This window comes from Ostrea edulis, chromosome 3 (assembly GCF_947568905.1).
Source record: "Ostrea edulis chromosome 3, xbOstEdul1.1, whole genome shotgun sequence".
Lineage (NCBI taxonomy): Eukaryota > Metazoa > Mollusca > Bivalvia > Ostreida > Ostreidae > Ostrea > Ostrea edulis.
Genome location: NC_079166.1, coordinates 42,503,244 through 42,521,791, shown reverse-complemented (window position 1 = coordinate 42,521,791; position 18,548 = coordinate 42,503,244). Strand labels below are relative to the sequence as shown.

The following is an 18,548-nucleotide window of genomic DNA, read 5'->3' as shown; positions in this document are numbered from 1 at the left end:
TATATATGTATAAATACATAAAGTGAAAAACTAAAATCCAGTATATATATATTAAAAAAATATGAAAAGAAAATACAGAAATCCCCCATAAAGCTTTAGCGCTTTCATTACATCTTCAGAAGCTTCTGAACATGTAATGAAAGCGCTAAAGCTTGACGGAGGATTTCTGTGTTTTCTTTTCATATCTTTTTAATATTAGTATCCGATTACTGAGACTCTATTTCAATTTTGAAGATATATATATATATATATATATATATATATATATATATATATATATATATAAAATCCATTACTCAAACTTTATCTTTCATTTCTTTGAATAAATACCGAATAGAGATATGAATATTTTTTGCAAAAATGTAAGATTGAATCATGTTACCAGTCATAGGAGACGGCGTTGAAATTTCTTTTAAAGTTTCTGTACTAATTCCTGCAAGAGATGTTATCAGCACAGTGTACATATAAAATTACAACAAACGTTTTAAACTTCATCAATGCAGCTGTTTATTCTTGAAAGATTTTGATATTGTAACATTTGGCAAGATGAAAATCAAGAAATCTAGGATAGAGTTTTATGATATTCTTTGACGATGTTACTTCCTGAATAACGTTTTTGAGAAATTAGAATTCATGATTTTTCCCTTCTTCAGGACAAATGAAAAACGTATAAGAAATAAACCAATACCACGAAAAGAGAATTCATTGAGATATACATAAATATACATGTATAATGTCAAAATGAAAATGCAGTATTCAAACTTTAACTTTCATTTCTTTGACTAAATACCGTACAGATATTTGAATATTTTTTGCAAAAATGTGAGATTGAATAATGTTACCAGTCATAGGAGATGGCGTTGACATTTCCTTTACAGTTTTTGTACTATTTCCTGCAAAAGAGGGTATCAGCACAGGGTATATTTATGAAATTAAAACAAACGTTTAAAACTTTATCAATGCAGTTGCTTATTCTTGAAAGATTTTCAAGTTGATAACATTTGGAGAGATCAAAATCCAGAAATGTAAGATAGAGTTTTATGATATTCTATTACAATGTTACTTCTTGGAATAAGATTTTTGAAAAATTAAAATTGATGATTGATTCCTTCTTCTGGAGAAATGAAATATCAATATCATATACCACGTTACGAAGGAAAAATAATATATATATATATATATATATATGATATATATATATATATATATATATATATATATATATATATAATCCATTACTCAAACTTTATCTTTCATTTCTTTGAATAAATACCGGATAGAGATTCGAATACTTTTGCAAAAATGTAAGATTGAATCATGTTACCAGTCATAGGAGACGGCGTTGGAATTTCTTTTAAAGTTTCTGTACTAATTCCTGCAAGAGATGTTATCAGCACAGTGTACATATAAAATTACAACAAACGTTTTAAACTTCATCAATGCAGCTGTTTATTCTTGAAAGATTTTGATATTGTAATGTTTGGCAAGATGAAAATCGAGAAATCTAGGATATAGTTTTATGATATTCTTTGACGATGTTACTTCCTTGAATAACGTTTTTGAAAAAGAATTGATGATTTTTCTCTTCTTCAGGACAAATGAAATACGTATAAGAAATAAACCGATACAACGAAAAGAGAATCCATTGATATATGCATGAATATATAAGGTCAAAAAGAAAAAGCAGTATTCAAACTTTAACTTTCATTTCTTTGACTAAATACCGTATAGATATTTGAATATTTTTTGCAAAAATGTAAGATTGAATAATGTTACCAGTCATAGGAGACGGCGTTGACATTTCCTTTACAGTTTTTGTACTTTTTCCTGCAAAAGAGGTTATCAGCACAGTGTACATATAAAATTACAACAAATGTTTTAAACTTCATCATTGCAGCTGTATATTCTTGAAAGATTTTGATATTGTAACATTTGGCAAGATGAAAATCGAGAAATCTAGGATAGAGTTTTATGATATTCTTTGACGATGTTACTTCCTTGAATAACGTTTTTGAAAAATTAGAATTCATGATTTTTCCCTTCTTCAGGACAAATGAAAAACGTATAAGAAATAAACCGATACCACGAAAAGAGAATTCATTGATATATACATAAATATACATGTATAATGTCAAAATGAAAATGCAGTATTCAAACTTTAACTTTCAATTCTTTCAATAAATACCGGATACACATTTGAACATTTTTTGCAAAGATGTAAGATTGAATAATGTTGCCAGTCATAGGAGACGGCGTTGACATTTCCTTTACAGTTTTTGTAATATTTCCTGCAAAATAAGTTATCAGTACAGTGTATATAAAATCATAACAAGCGTTTAAAACTTTATCAATGCAGTTGCTTGTTCTTGAAAGATTTTGAAGTTGATAACATTTGGAAAGATCAAAATCCAGAAATGTAAGATAGAATTTTAAGATATTCTATTACGATGTTACTTCTTGGAATAAGATTGTTGAAAAATTAGAATTGATGATTGATCCCTTCTTCTGGAAAAATCAAATACCTATAACATATACCCCGATACCAAGAAAGAAGAATTTATTGATATATATGTAAGTACTTCGTTACTAGCTTGAAAATACGGATGTATATTTAATTGGTTATAAAATTTAGAAATTCATTTCAAAATTATGGATTATCTCCCTCATGCATAGCTCTTATCCTTGGACGAATTTGGCTCCACTTTTTTGGCACGCTAGTTTTGGCTATATTTAGCTCTAAAACTTCATAGTTATTTCGGATTTCAAACATTTCGGTTGAGCATCACTGAAGACACATTATTTGTCGAAATTTGCATCTGGTGCATCAAAATTGGCACCGTATAAATTTTACATGTATAAATACATAAAGTGAAAAACTAAAATCCAGTATATATATATATATATATATATATATATATATATATATATGTAATCCATTACTCAAACTTTATCTTTCATTTCTTTGAATAAATACCGGATAGAGATTCGAATATTTTTGCAAAAATGTAAAATTGAATCATGTTACCAGTCATAGGAGACGGCGTTGGAATTTCTTTTAAAGTTTCTGTTCTAATTCCTGCATGAGATGTTTTCAACACAGTGTACATATAAAATTACAACAAACGTTTTAAACTTCATCAATGCAGCTGTTTATTCTTGAAAGATTTTGATATTGTAACATTTGGCAAGATGAAAATCGAGAAATCTAGGATAGAGTTTTATGATTTACTTTTACGATGTTACTTCCTTGAATAACGTTGTTGAAAAATTAGAATTGATGATTTTTCCCTTCTTCAGGACAAATGAAATACGTATAAGAAATAAAGCGATACCACGAAAAGAGAATTCATTGATATATACATGACTATACATGTATAATGTCAAAATGAAAATGCAGTATTCAAACTTTAACTTTCATTTCTTTGACTAAATACCGTATAGATATTTGAATATTTTTGCAAAAATGTAAGATTGAATAATGTTACCAGACATTGAAGACGGCGTTGACATTTCCTTTACAGTTTTTGTACCATTTCCTGCAAAAGAAGTTATCAGCACAGTGTATATATAAAATCACAACAAACGTTTAAAACTTTATCAATGCAGTTGCTTATTCTTGAAAGATTTTGAAGTTGATAATATTGGGAAAGATCAAAATCCAGAACTGTAAGATAGAATTGTATGATATTCTATTACGATGTTACTTCTTGGAATAAGATTTTTGAAAAATTAGAATTGATGATTGATCCCTTCTTCTGGAAAAATGAAATATCTATAACATATACCCCGATACTAAGAAAAAAGAATTTATTGATATATATGTGTATAAATATATAAATACATAAAGTGAAAAACTGAAATTCAGTACTCAAACTTTATCTTGCAATTCTTTGAATAAAGACCGGATGGACATTTGAATATTTTTTTTGCAAAATGGTAAGATTGAATAATGTCATAACAGACGGCGTTGGGATTTCTTGTACAGTTTTTGTATTAATCCCTGCAAGAAACGTTATCAGCACAATGAATGTATGAAATTAGAATACACGTTTAAAATTTAGGAATAGTATTGTTTAATCTTGAAAGATTTTGAAGTTGATAACGTTTGGAAAGATCAAAATCCAGAAATCTAACATATAGTTTTATGATTTTCTGTTACGATGTTACTTCTTGGAATAACATTTTTGAAAAATTAGAATTGATGATTTGTGCCTTCTTCACGGTAAACAAAAGAATTACATAATTTGGCCAATATTAACAGAGAATAATAACAAAATAACAAAAAGTACATGTTATGTAGTATAAAACTACATGGTATGTAGTTTTTGTTATTTATATATTATTTTCTGTTGATATTGGCCACATTATGTAATTCTTTTCATTTGTGCTGAAGAAGGGACAGGTCGTCACGAAAATTCGACATGGTTTTTCGCATCCTTGGTCATTTTAGTGCAATGTATAATTTTTTGCATTGGACCTTGTATCCACATTGTGGATCCGAGACGCTTCCAGGAATCGGGTGTTGTTGGAACTTAGTGCTTCTATCTATCTATCTATTTATCTGATATTTGAACAGTAATTACAAAAACGATAATGCTAATCTACGTTACCAGAAGGAACAGACGGCGAAGGAGGCGGCGAATTAGGCGGCACGGCGTTTCCATTTACTGAATGTGTAGTTCTACCTGCAAAACATGTTATCAGCACAGTGCATGTACAAAATTATGTCCAAGATATTAAACGTTACAAATTATACAGTGGCTTAATCTTGAAACATTCTGAATAAAAAAAAATTGAAGTTTGAAAAGATGAAGATCTAGAAAGTAAAATAGAGGTTTACGGTATTTTATTACAATATTATTTCTTGCACTAATGTGTTTGTTTCTATCTGAGTTGATAATTTATTTATTACTACATGTAGTATCTATAGCTACCCACGTTATTTGAAATTCTGTTAATTTTAGCACCTTTCTACAAATAACTCTGCTACAAATGACAGTTTAGGCAACTGTTAATCATCGAATCATTAAACATATGCACTGTTTTTGTTCAGATGTCTTCTGCATTTCTTTCATGAACAGAATCAGAATCCAGTTATATCTACATAAAGGGATGCAATAAATTAATGATTATGTTTATGTACTACATTTGTACTTGAATGAAATGTGTGGCCTAGAGAAGATTCTAGATGTCCACAGAAAGATGACGTGGTACATGTATTCTAGGCATTATGTGCTTTCCAAACTGAAATTCTTTATAACTTTGTTTTAGTAAAAATCGCCCGTTAATTATGTGGTAATAAGCACTCTACAAAATTTGCAATTAAGTCAAGGGCTACCAAAAATAAATGCATCATAATTTTGGGATGAAATGTTTTGTTCATAGGGTAATAGGGTATGTCTATTTTTCAAGCACGTGTGTGTTTACTCGTGTTTTTGATTCTCATTGGACAATTTCAAAACCACTGACTTTCCTCTTACATGTATTAATGATCGAAATTTCATGCATTTCATACAGTACGTATATGATAAGAAAGCCTGTTGAATGAAACGAATAAAATTGCTTAGTCATCCTCATATGCACGTGTATGCATATGAATGGCTTTCCTTTCAATTGTATAATACCACAACCTTTTAATAAAGAAAGAAATTGAATGATTTTTTACTGTAGATATACAGTATGAATACCTAAGGAATTGTGTGAAATGTCCTTAGTCAAATTGACGTACACGTGAATGCGCGTGTATTGTAATCTGAACATCCAAAGTCAAGTATTGATCTATAACCGATCTAGTTGTCAATGAAATGTTATGGAATTTATGTAGTAGGTATATGTTTAGACACCGAGTTGATCAGTACGCTAGAACGTGCAAGCAAGTGTGCTAAATTTTGATTGATTGATATTTCCAACACCTTTAACTCTCTTACGAATGAACAAAATAAAATATCTACAGCATAGGTACATACTAAAAAGTACCTGAAAAACATTATTAGAATTGCTGAAAGACACGTATATACGCGTGTATGCACGTGCATTGTTTTTGAATTTTCTATCTTTGGACGCACACTTACCACATGTACTTCGTTTATTATAGAAATGTTTTGAAATTTGCCTTGTAAGTATGTTATAATCCTTGTATCTGATCGGCATGGTCAAAATTACTTACCACCACGCGCATGTGTGCGCGCTGAATTTTGATTGGATAATACTTCAACGTCTTTGACATTGTTTATCAATGAATTATCTTATCTTCACTTTTTCCTTAAACCAATTTTTACCTTTTCATAGTACTGTAAATTTATAATCGGGGTTTTAGGTATAGTCACGTTCATAATTATGGACATGTATGCGCATTCTCGTCTGATTGATTTTGATTGGATAATTCTTTCACTTGTATAGTTATCTTACAAGAGAAGAAAATAGAGTGTAATTCATACTGTCTGTAACACAAAATATATGCTGCATGAATGATTCAACTGGACTTAATTAGAAAAAAATGATGGGGACGTTTGTGAAACATCTGTAATGGCTCATGTTACAATTTTCTTAATATTTTTGTCAATTGCCATTTGTTTGGATGAATGCCGTGTGGATATTTAAACAGTAAATACAAAAATGAAAGGTTGAATAACTTTACCAGACGGAGGAGGTGGCGGCAACGGCATGACTCCTACTAAATATGTAGATCACATACAAAAGACGTTATCAGCACAGTGTATGAACGAAATAACAACATACTTAAAGTATTGATACAGTTGATGATGCAGGGGTTTCAACAGTCTCGTTTAGTCAGCATTTCGTATATTATATGGTCGTTATAACGATCTAGTTTGCCAATAAAACGTATCATTGGGTCAAATGGTGTCTGACATGTTTCATACCGATCGTTATGCCGTTCTTGGCTCATTGAATTTGACTACGGATAACTCCGTTTACCTGATCAAGATATAGGGCTCACGGCGGGTGTGACCGGTCGACAGGGGATGCGAACTCCTTCTAGACACCTGATCCCACCTCTGGTATATCCAGCGGTCCGTGTTTGCCCAACTATCTATTTTATATTGCTTATAGGAATTATGAGATTGATCACTGTTCGTTATCTTCACCTTGCTTAATCTTGAAACATCTTGAAAACACTCACAATTTGGAAAGATCAAAATCCAGAAATTTAAGATAGAAAGTTACGGTATTTTATTACAATATCATAACACGTTTTTGTTTTCCATAAGAATTCATTATTTATTCATTACTATTATCTATGGTGATCCAAGTTATTATTAATTCTGTCGAATTTATCGAAGGACTGATTTACTTTTCTGAAAATAACTTTGCTTCAAAGGACATTTTAAGGCAACTATTAATTATCGGTTTATTACACATCTCGTATATAACAAATTTGTTCAGATATTTTACACTTTCATCCTTTCAGGAACGGAATCCAAACTCAATTATATTTACATAAAGCGATACAATAAATGAAAGATTATTGTTGTGTAATACATCTGTACTTCATTGAAACATGTGACTTAGGCAAGATTCTAGACGATAATATGCTTGTCTGAGGTTGATAAAAAGATTATTAATACATGCGGTATGGCATTCTTTCACATTCTTTAGCGGTTTCGTTTAGTATATATATTCTGAAAATCATGAAGTAATGATCAGTTGTACCTTTGTTGGGGCAAACTGACGCTGCATTTCGTCGATTTCATTTTGAAAGACGTTAAGAATGACGTCACAATGACGGTATGAAACAAACCAATCGTAACAATCCGGCTATTTCCGTAACCGCAAATGAACCGGTTACGGAAAAGGACGAGCGCATGATCCGATTGGAAACAAACGTTACTGAACCCTGCCATTCGGCAAACTTTGGCAGATTCCGGTACCCTACATCTAGCTTTGGATGTATGACGGTAATTGATATGTATATACGTCTTACATTTGTAATGCGGTCGTCGATTTACTCTGTTGGAAATACTGCAGCATTCGGAAGGTAGTGATCAAAATAGTTATTCTAACATGAATTTATCGAGTTTTCTTTAGAAAACTGCCTCTATTTTGAGAAGAAAAAAACCCACCCAGAGATTTCAAAGAGAAATGGTTACACACACTGGGAGTGTCTTTAGAAAATAATGTTAAAATGGACTGCATTTCACGGGAGCTGTCAGTAGCTCCAGTTGATCAGTGAAGTTAAACATGTTGTTATACGGCACTGTATACGTACTACGGTGGAAAACATCACACATCTGAGGTTAAATGGAATCGACCGAGGTGATCCGAGTGTGAACCCCACACAATCGGACTTAAGCATAATCATCGCACTTTGGCGTCCGTAACGTAAACAAACCATCTCACGTTGGTGCAGACCATTGTACTTTGGCGTGACCATCGTACTATACAGTCTTACATAATTTATTTGCTTCATCATGCAATAAATACATTTTTGTTGCAAACTAGTTCGATCCGGTTTTCTAGTACCACCTGTCTGTAACATCGTTACCAAATATGGAGTGTCATCAAGGTCAAAGGGTGCACTAGCTGTTCCATATAACGTAACAAATGGGTCAAACATATGGTATTTTAGACCTTAATTCTAGTTTATATTTTTGAATAATGCATAAAAATATAAACAATAAAAAGTATTTCTTTGTTGTTTCATTGGGTGATGAAGGTAGCAATCATATTCGCTTCAAAATATAAATGTTTGTGCAATTGTTTTTATGCATTTTGTTAATTACAGTATCTCTGATATAAAGCAGATTTTTACAACAAAACCTAAAATATGCCTGCATGTTATGACGTGAAATCCAAAGTGAAACTTACCTCGAACGTTTTTATTTTCAGCATTCTGAATACCACTATCTTCAGTGTGCACACTTCCAAGTAAAAGGGACAAAACAATCTAAAAGAAGAAAAACAACGAAAAAATCATTGATACAATATATGCCTCAAATCCCAAAAGGGAAGGTGAAGATAACGAACAGTGATCAATCTCAACACTCCTTAAGGTATTAAATGTATAATGACCATATTTCATATCTAATAAATGGATGGTTGAATATTTGTAATCATGGTATCATTTTGAAGGGTTCATCAAATAAAATTAATCCACCATAGGAATTTTCAAAATTTTGTTTACCGCTTGATTTATTTCACCTAGAATTTAACATTGAAGTATATTGGAAAAGCATGTTTTATTACAATATTTTAAAAACAAACAAGGGGTACTGTGAGCAATGCTCACTAAGAATACTCCCCGCTTACCCCAATCTCCCAAAAGGTGTTGATGATAGGTATAAACTACCTCTTTTCTGAGTGTAAAATACAAATGGCATGACAAACCAAACCATATTGCTACTTCGATGTCCAGTGCAAGTGACCTTTGACCTTTTGACCCCAAAATCGATAGGGAACATCTTCATCCCATGGTTAGTCCATATGTATGATATGGTGACTGTAGGTGGAAAGGATAACGCTTTAGAACCCGGAAACCAAATTGCTACTTCGATGTTCAGTGTGCTTGACCTTTGACCTTTTGACCCCAAAATCGATAGGGAACATCTTCATCCCATAAGTAGTCCATATGTATGATATGGTGACTGTAGGTGGAAAGGATAACGCTTTAGAACCCGGAAACCATATTGCTACTTCGATGTCCAGTGCGCTTGACCTTTGACCTTTTGACCCCAAAATCGATAGGGAACATCTTCATCCCATGGTTAGTCCATATGTATGATATGGTGACTGTAGGTGGAAAGGATAACGCTTTAGAACTCGGAAACCAAATTGCTACTTCGATGTTCAGTGTGCTTGACCTTTGACCTTTTGACCCCAAAATCGATAGGGAACATCTTCATCCCATAAGTAGTCCATATGTATGATATGGTGACCGTAGGTGGAAAGGATAACGCTTTAGAACCCGGAAACCATATTGCTACTTCGATGTCCAGTGCGCTTGACCTTTGACCTTTTGACCCCAAAATCGATAGGGAACGTCTTAATCCCATGTGTACTCAATATGTACGATATGGTGACGGTAGGTGGTAAGGATAACGCTTTAGAGCCCGGAAACCATATTGCTACTTCGATGTCCAGTGCGCTTGACCTTTGACCTTTTGACCCCAAAATCGATAGGAAACATGTTCATCCCATGGGTAGTCCATATATTTGATATGGTGACGGTAGGTGAAAAGAATAATGCTTTAGAGCCCCTAAACCATTGCGTCTACAGACGGACGGACGGACGGATGGACGGCCAGACAGACGGACAACGCGATTCCAGTATCCCCCCCCACAACTTGTTGCGGGGGGGGGGGTGGGGGTATAATTATATTTTCATACTAATCTCTTGGTAGAAAGTTACATACACTTTCTTTTTATGAAAATATGAAATAAAATTAATCATTGACCACACACAGTTTTAGAAAATTAGATTTTTCTAATTTTTACAAAGGGCAGACAACTCTTCCAAAAAGTCTTAGGTGCAAAAAGGTCAGCATCTTATCATTTACCAGTCTTGTGAATTTCATCTGCTTCACTTTCACCATTATTTAACAATAAACTTTTAAGTTGATCTAAATCCTTCAAAATTGTTCATTATCCTTTCATTATACATGGAATACCTTAAAGAATACAAAATAAAGAGTTGGGTAAGCACGGACCCCTGGGTATACCAGACTTGGGATCTAAAGTCTATGGAGAGTGAGTGAGTGAAAACCAATTGCATTATCTCGTGCATTGCGGCAAGTGTCTTATCAAGTACAAATGTAGAAAATTATTTATTGTATTATGCTTGTCTCACACCCACCATTAAAACCCTACTCCTTTATAAAGATAAAATCTGCCATTAAGTATAAATTACAACAAATAAACTTAAATAAGATACAGTTGCCTGGTATACGAAAATTACATAATATGAAGGAATAAAAATAATCCAACCAGGCAAACACTAAATAATAAAAAGGGTTGACTAACTATATATATCATTACTAATTTGGTAACAAATTTTCAAAGTTACATCGTTTGTATTTTACCAAAAATCCAGGGACTAGTACATGCATAAGATCATTCAATAAAAACATGGCGTGGAGCGTTTATTTTTACTTTGAATATTTGCCAGAAATAATGAGATATCCCCAAACTATCAATATTGGGCAAACGGCGATATAAGATGAATAGTGTTTCGGAAAACGTTATTTTCCATCAAATTGCGATACGAAATCAATCTGGTAAGAACTACATTTCCTTCGTCAACACCCACAGGTACCTTGAGCTAAAAACATGTTCAACATACCCCATATTAAATGTGCTTTACAGTGGTAATTTATTTCATGCGTGTTGATTCATAACAGTAAGTTCAAAATTTATGGAAGTAATTATCATGTTTAGGAAAACATCGTTCAGTATTTATTAGAGACATCTCCGGAAATTAAATAACTTTCTAGATAAAGAGGCAATCGGTGTTGGGATGCTGAGAGAATAATAATAAACCTTTATATCAACCAAGGTCAAGTTAACTCTTTTCATTCAAAAATGACATGAGATCAAAATAAAACCATATATCTATAGCTGCCGTGAATAAATTCGGATTATGTGTTGGTACATGATATATTATACAATATACTGACACCTTTAATATGGTTAATATTGTACTTCAAGTGTGCCGAAATCGTTGTATTAAGGGAAAAAAATACCAGTAATTGTTTATTAAGTAAATACAGTAAAATAGGCTTCTAGAGCCAACACAGTGATAATTTTTTACACATATATATGACTAAATAAACTCAAAACATCAAAACTACCCACTGGAACAAGTAGATGCCTTATCATCTTTAGATCTGATTTAATAACACCATAATTCAACAACTGTGATAAATGTCACTCTTTCTTTTCAATCATTGTGCAAATTAGTTGAAAATGAATAGAAACAAAATAGAAACGCAAGTTTTTAATGGAAAACCGAACAAATGATAATCTATTGTATCTATTTTTAAATTCCCAATTCAAACTTGGCCCAGTGTTGAAGAAATTAAATACTGTATCATCTCAACCTAGAGCGCACGAGCAGTTACAGGACTTTCTACTGTATGCCTCGGTCAATCAATATCTGACGAGGTCCAAGTAGTCACGTGTTGACTTCATCAACAGTCAATAATTGCTTTATTAAATGATCAGGAACTTTACAACAGTTTTCATGATATATCGTTTTTGTATTTCATCAAAAAATCAAATCATGTGCATTATAACAAATTGTAGCAATGCTTCAACAATCAAATTCTAAAATATGTAACGGTGATAATTTGCCCCCATTTCAAAATGCATAATAATACATGCAACTAGATAGTTTGGATCTTATATAATTATTACGTCACTTTTAACTTTAGCTTTAATTTTGTAAATCATATTTATATGTGGTCATGTTTTATCATTTTAATTTCTCGGTATGAAATTATAATTGCCAACCATAATCATTACATAATCATTTGAAAATACACCATATCTTATATTACATTGAAAAATTAAATGATCAAACTTACAGTTCATTCATAAGCCACGCTGGTGGCAAAGTGCAACATACAGTGTGTGTGTGTGTGTGTGTTTTAATTGGTACTATAACATCATTTGCATTGTATACATCCATTAATCCCATGTGTTTTTCCTCAATAATTAAAATCGCTTGTTCCAGAGAGTAGTGTTAGGTAGTTTAGTGTAAAAATAGTTGTGTTAATTGTGCTGGGTTTCCCCCAACATGTGCACATATAAATAACTTCCTTAACATGACAAAATGGACTATTTTCATTGTTCATTTCATTAGTTATTTTCTCTTGTTGTACTTATTTCATAAATCGGATGCTTTAATGAGATAGCTGATAAAAATCTCCTTCAAAATAAAAAGACAAATAAATAAAAGAGAATGATGTAGTTATTGTGACTTATACATAACACCTACAGAAGTAAAGTGGGGGGTTCCGTTTTGCGCTGACGACAACCGTGACAAGGAATCTCAGTTTTAAGGTCATATCTGAAAGACTGGCGACCTTCACATTTAATGTCGGATGTTTGGCAAAGAAACAGTCATTCTATACACCTATGTTAAGAAGAAATAGTCTCTATACGAATCTATGTTAAGAAGAAACAGTCTCTATACGAACCTACGTTAAACGTCTGAACCTGAATCGAAAATAGAAACCGGGCTTACAGGTTGTGAAGCGAGCGCCGGAACTACTACATGTAGCGCTTCAACCTAGAAAATCTAACATATATATGATGTCCTATCGTAGGATTACCCATAACATTTATGCGATATAAAAAGATGTACAACACCCTAAATCAAAACGTGTCAAATCTGTTTCAAAAGGTAAAAGTTGTCATTAAGACCTAATGCGGCCTACACAATATACTGTACATAGGCCTTCAGCATACTCTCACCTTTTCCGTTCTCTCGTATCAGACTGCCCAAAACTTTCCTTCGAGAATAAAATAATGGCAAGAAAGCCCAAAAGTCTATGATATCATTACTTATGTCTCTTACAAGAATCTAAGGTATATATCTAATTTAAACAATATTCTATTATGTATAAAACATACATGAATTAGACAACAGGTATCACCTATATAAGCCCTCTCCATAAATATATGTAATCTAAACTGTATACATACCTGTCCTAGTATAGTAAATTATATCATTAATTATATCTCTTACCAGAATCCAAACTGTACACGTACTAGTATATGCGATTTTTTTCCTCTTCTTTTTTTAAAAGAATGTGTTCGTAGTATTATAGAAATAAAATTGCATTTTTATTCTCTATCAAAAATATGCTGTGTTACCTTTAAAAGTCATTTCCCAAATATCGACAAATAGTTACACTAGAAAAACTCGTAAAAATATCGCGAAACTTTAATAAATATTCAGTCATGGGTGCATGCTCTGACTTTTTGTCTCGAAATGGAATTTTTTTTTAAAGAAATGAATTTAACTCACCACACAAATCCCTTTTAGAAACATGTCCATGTTTCACAAAACCTTGCTGTACTTTTGAACTTCCTGCTTTTTAAAAAACTGGGCGGATAAGAGAATCCTTCGAACTCGTTAAACAAGTCTAAGATTTCGCTTTCATAATACGGCTAGCCTTAAAGAAATTGTACATACATATTGCCTCTTTTCCAATTAAGAAAACTCTTTCTATATTTCATAATATGTAGACCCCATTTCTTGTACGGGTGTTTCACATTACGCTATCGTGATATTCGGAATATTCTAAAGTGACACGCATTATAAAACTTCTTCTGTATGTTAATTTTTTCATGAAAGCAATCAGTATTACGCGAGCTTGAATATCATATCATCATACAAATTTAAGGACATATTCTTCGAAATTGTGAAAAGCATCGAGATAACACGAAAAGAAGAGATGTTCCACTTCACTTATCAGAAGGCGCGCAGCTGCGTCAGTCACCGGTTTTCTGTCATGTGAACTAAAGTGGTTAAATACGATAACAAAAGTACTTACTCCAGGGAAGATGTTTTAAACGCACAACCAGGGGTGACAATGGGATGAAAATATGGAAATATTTTAAAGTTTTCAAAATCAAAATTTCCTTAACGGTAATTTGTTTTATTTAATATACATCTTGATATATCTACTGCGAACCTAAAACAATACGGCGATGCGTGAGAAACAAAATTCATTTACAATGTATAACGACACGGTAAAATCGACATTATGCACTTAAGATAGATTGTTTATCTATTTTTTTATTGACAAAGATATAGTTTTCAAATGTCTCTAGCTAATAGTAGAATCACAGAAAATTAACCAAAGCAATATGTGGGTTATAATACACACACACACACACACACACACACACACACACACACACACATATATATATATATGTGTGTGTGTGGGAGAGAGGGGGGGGGGGTGAGAGAGAGAGAGAGAGTTTCTGAAATATATTTAATGTAAGTAGTTGTAAAGAATTTAGATTTGATTAATAACAGCCTGTATTATTGAAGAAATGTTTGTAAAATTTCAGGTACAATTCACTTGCATTCTTTCTTAATTCTAAAAAATGAAAATGGGCTCTACTGGGTATTACGAGGTTATTTCTAGAATCTAATTTAGCATATTTTGATAGAACCTGGCTGTGACAAGTAAACATGTAAAATAAGCTCTTACGTACATGTACTACAGAATATTGTGCATGTATGCATGGATATTTCTAGGTTGTTGCATATCAAAATAGTTGATAAATCTTCAGTTTAAAAACTTACAACTGTCCAAGTATTGATTTTTTCTAGCCCTTCAAAAATGTCAGTAGCGTTTAAACGTCGCCAGTGACTGTCGTTGTACTTCATGATTCACTGAACACAAATCAACGTTAAAAAGCTTATAAAGACCCCCCCCCCCCCCCCACACACTAACTGCAAAACTATCGGGGCAACGGCCTTGCCCCCACTGCTTTCTTGTATCAGGGTGACATCCCTCGACATCACATTATATTGCTTTAGACAATTTATACTATAAATACTTATCCATCTATCTGTAACGGAATATCAAGAGCAATCGAAACTTCGAAATCACCTGACTACAGTTTGTAAATTAAAAATAAAACGGTGTACCGATAATAACTTGAAACTTTTGTATTCTAGAAAGGTGTAGCGTGCAATTCTTGGGCCATTATATTGACCCCAACTTTCCAGGGGCCTCCGTGGCCGAGTGGCATCGCGCTCAAAATCACGCAGCCTCTCAACTTTGTCGGTGCGGGTTCCCTCTCGCGCCGGTAAGTGAGAAAGTTTCCCAGCTTACTTTCGGAAGGTCGATGGTCTCTTACCAGGTACGTTTTATCTGGGCTCTCTCTTTCACCAATAAAAACTGGGCGCCACCAGATAACTCAAAGCAAAGATCGTTGAGTGTGGCGGAAAACATCAATCGGTCAATCAACCAACCAACTTTCCAGTTTCCCCACCGAAACGTTCAAAGTACAAATTAACGTTATTGCACGCCAAGTTGTAAACAGAAATGGCGGACCTGCCGACCAGCTATATTATCGTTTGTTGAGCTCTGTTAGCCAGTTTTAATGTTATCAAATATCAATAAACTCTTCTAATATTTCGACCCTGATTTACCGCTAAATACCAGCAAATATTTGAAATAGTTCACAAGCAGTGATCGATGAATTTGGATGTACGTTGAAAACATGAAAAGTTGTAACATTGTACTCATTCATATCAGTACCAATATTGCTTCAATATCGAATTTGACAAGAATAAAAAATTATCAGCATAAAACATCAGAAATATAAATCAGCTATATAATAAAGGAGTTATTAAACTTACATGGTGAATAATATGTTGACGGTGCTACAGTTTGAGGGAGTGCAGCTACATATACACATATTTTGTAATGTTCATACCTTGACCATTCGACCAGGTTCAATTTAAACAATATCTATTTGCTAAATACGCAATACATTAATGACATCAGGGAGCAGAAACAGCGTATTTAGTTTTCTTTTGGAGTTTTAAATTAAATAATTATTTAAACATGGACATTTTTACAAACATGAATGTGACTGAAATATTTCATACTATATACATGTACATTATATTTCTGCTGCCTTAACTATGACTTGCTTAACCTTTGACGCGTAACTTGTTCTGAACTGTATATCCTCTCGACTGCCTCTCCTTTCCTTATTTCTACTCCCAATCTCAAGTCATTAATTGTGTGATAAAAATGCCTAAGTCTTGTTGTAAACCTTTCAATTTTGTAAAACTGTGTGAACAGCAGTGCTTTTGAACATAAAACGCATTTCAATGTAATGATGATTTGGGATGAATCGATAAATTCAACATCATTGCATAAACATGCGCGGAATTAGAAGTTTTCTCTAACCCCCCCCCCCTCCCATTTTATGCGCATCTAACTAAAAAAAAATCCCCTCGTAGCAATGACATGTTTCAGAAGAGAAAATTAGAACAATTTTATGATATTGTACATAATCCTAATCTTCACACATTAATATAGGGCTCACAGCGGGTGTGACCGGTCAACAGGGGATGCTTACTCCTCCTAGGCACCTGATCCCACCTCTGGTGTGTCCAGGGGTTCGTGTTTGGCCAACTATCTATTTTGTATTGCTTATAGGAGTTATGAATATTGATCACTGTTTGTTACCTTCACCTTGCATTAATGAAATATTTCAGCATTCGCATATAATTATTGAATAAATTGCAGCGTAGTTGAGCCCCTTTCCACTGTTGTTGTGAGGATACATTAAGATTTATTCACAAAACTAAAATGAATAAAAATAATTCAGTCGTTAATAGCAAGTGGCATGGTTGGTTATCGGGGGTGGGGACATCGTGGTTTACATTTCCGGACGTGCCAAGGAAATAGCTTTAGACGCGGAAAAAAACCCATTACATGTATTTTGAAAATGTTTTGGGCGAATTCCATTGATTTTTGTAATCTTTTGAATAACTTAAATCAATGGAGTTTGGATGCATTTGAAAGCTCGCGTTTCATATTGTAACGTACGACTGTGACGTATTAGTTAAATTTGTGTACACATAGCAACTGACTTTGATGGCGTCGATTTACATACGAGGCAAACTTCCGCCAGAGTTCGTTTGCTCACAAACCAAACTATTCCAGTTAGGCATTATGGGATAGCGATTTCTTAGGAACCACAATATCACGCGGCCGCGTATTCTGTGTGACGTTACCGTAGAATAACGGGAAAACATAACATCAAACGCAAACAGTTCAAAACAAGAAAGTAAACATTACTCTACATTATAGTTTGAACAGAGTCTCCCTAATTCTTGGTGACCTTTTGATCATTTTATGTTTAAAATAAAAGCCATACTTCTAAATTACTGCTCTTAATGTCAATGTTTTCAAAACTTATCTACGAACTACTTCTTTAGTGCCCGCGTGAGATTCGTTAATTCACAGTATACAAATCGGTATATCGTATTGCGTCAGTCAGGAGAGGTCTCATTCTCTCACCAGAGGGCGCGTTACGCAAGCTTCACATACACCTCTGTCAACGCTTGGAATCACGTGACAATATAATCACATGATATAAACAATCATTCTCGGTTTCCTTTCTCTTTAAAAGTTCAGTCAACAGGTGATACATCAGGCTCTTTTCATAGCCAACTGACACTTTAATAAGTGCATATATACCATTTAGCTGTTTGTCTCTTATTTTACAAGTTTTATCGTATTTTTACAACCTTTCTTACTTTTGATTCCATGTTTACATTTAAATCTCCACCACGTGTATATCCTACATTCATACGCATATTACGAAGTAGTTCCAAATTTATGATCAGAAAACAACGATTTTAATCAATTTACAGTAAGAATCAATTTGATTGCACCAAAAACATATCATAATATGACTAAATATTTAGTCCAAAACATAAATGTTGGATCAAAGAAACTTTTACAAGATTTCTGTAAAAAGCCGTTGACAGAGGTGTAGTGCGAGGAGCGCACGGAACTCTGGGTAGAGAATGGATAGGTCTA

At 33.2% G+C, this 18,548-nt stretch overlaps 1 protein-coding gene across 1 annotated transcript in view; it reads right to left on the bottom strand.

Moving 5' to 3' along the window:
* The window catches only part of LOC125677048 (phosphatidylinositol phosphatase PTPRQ-like), a 70,692-nt gene extending 56,387 nt beyond the window's left edge, over window positions 1-14,305 (bottom strand). The window contains exons 1-8 of the mRNA XM_056160902.1: window positions 13,988-14,305; window positions 8,827-8,905; window positions 4,611-4,685; window positions 3,486-3,536; window positions 1,777-1,827; window positions 1,274-1,375; window positions 843-893; window positions 383-433 (exon numbers count right to left, since the gene is read on the bottom strand). Of these exons, the coding sequence (XP_056016877.1) occupies window positions 383-433; window positions 843-893; window positions 1,274-1,375; window positions 1,777-1,827; window positions 3,486-3,536; window positions 4,611-4,685; window positions 8,827-8,905; window positions 13,988-14,017 (490 nt within the window). The 5' untranslated portion in view covers window positions 14,018-14,305. The remainder of the gene's footprint in view (window positions 1-382; window positions 434-842; window positions 894-1,273; window positions 1,376-1,776; window positions 1,828-3,485; window positions 3,537-4,610; window positions 4,686-8,826; window positions 8,906-13,987) is intronic.
* Window positions 14,306-18,548: the final 4,243 nt, after the last annotated feature.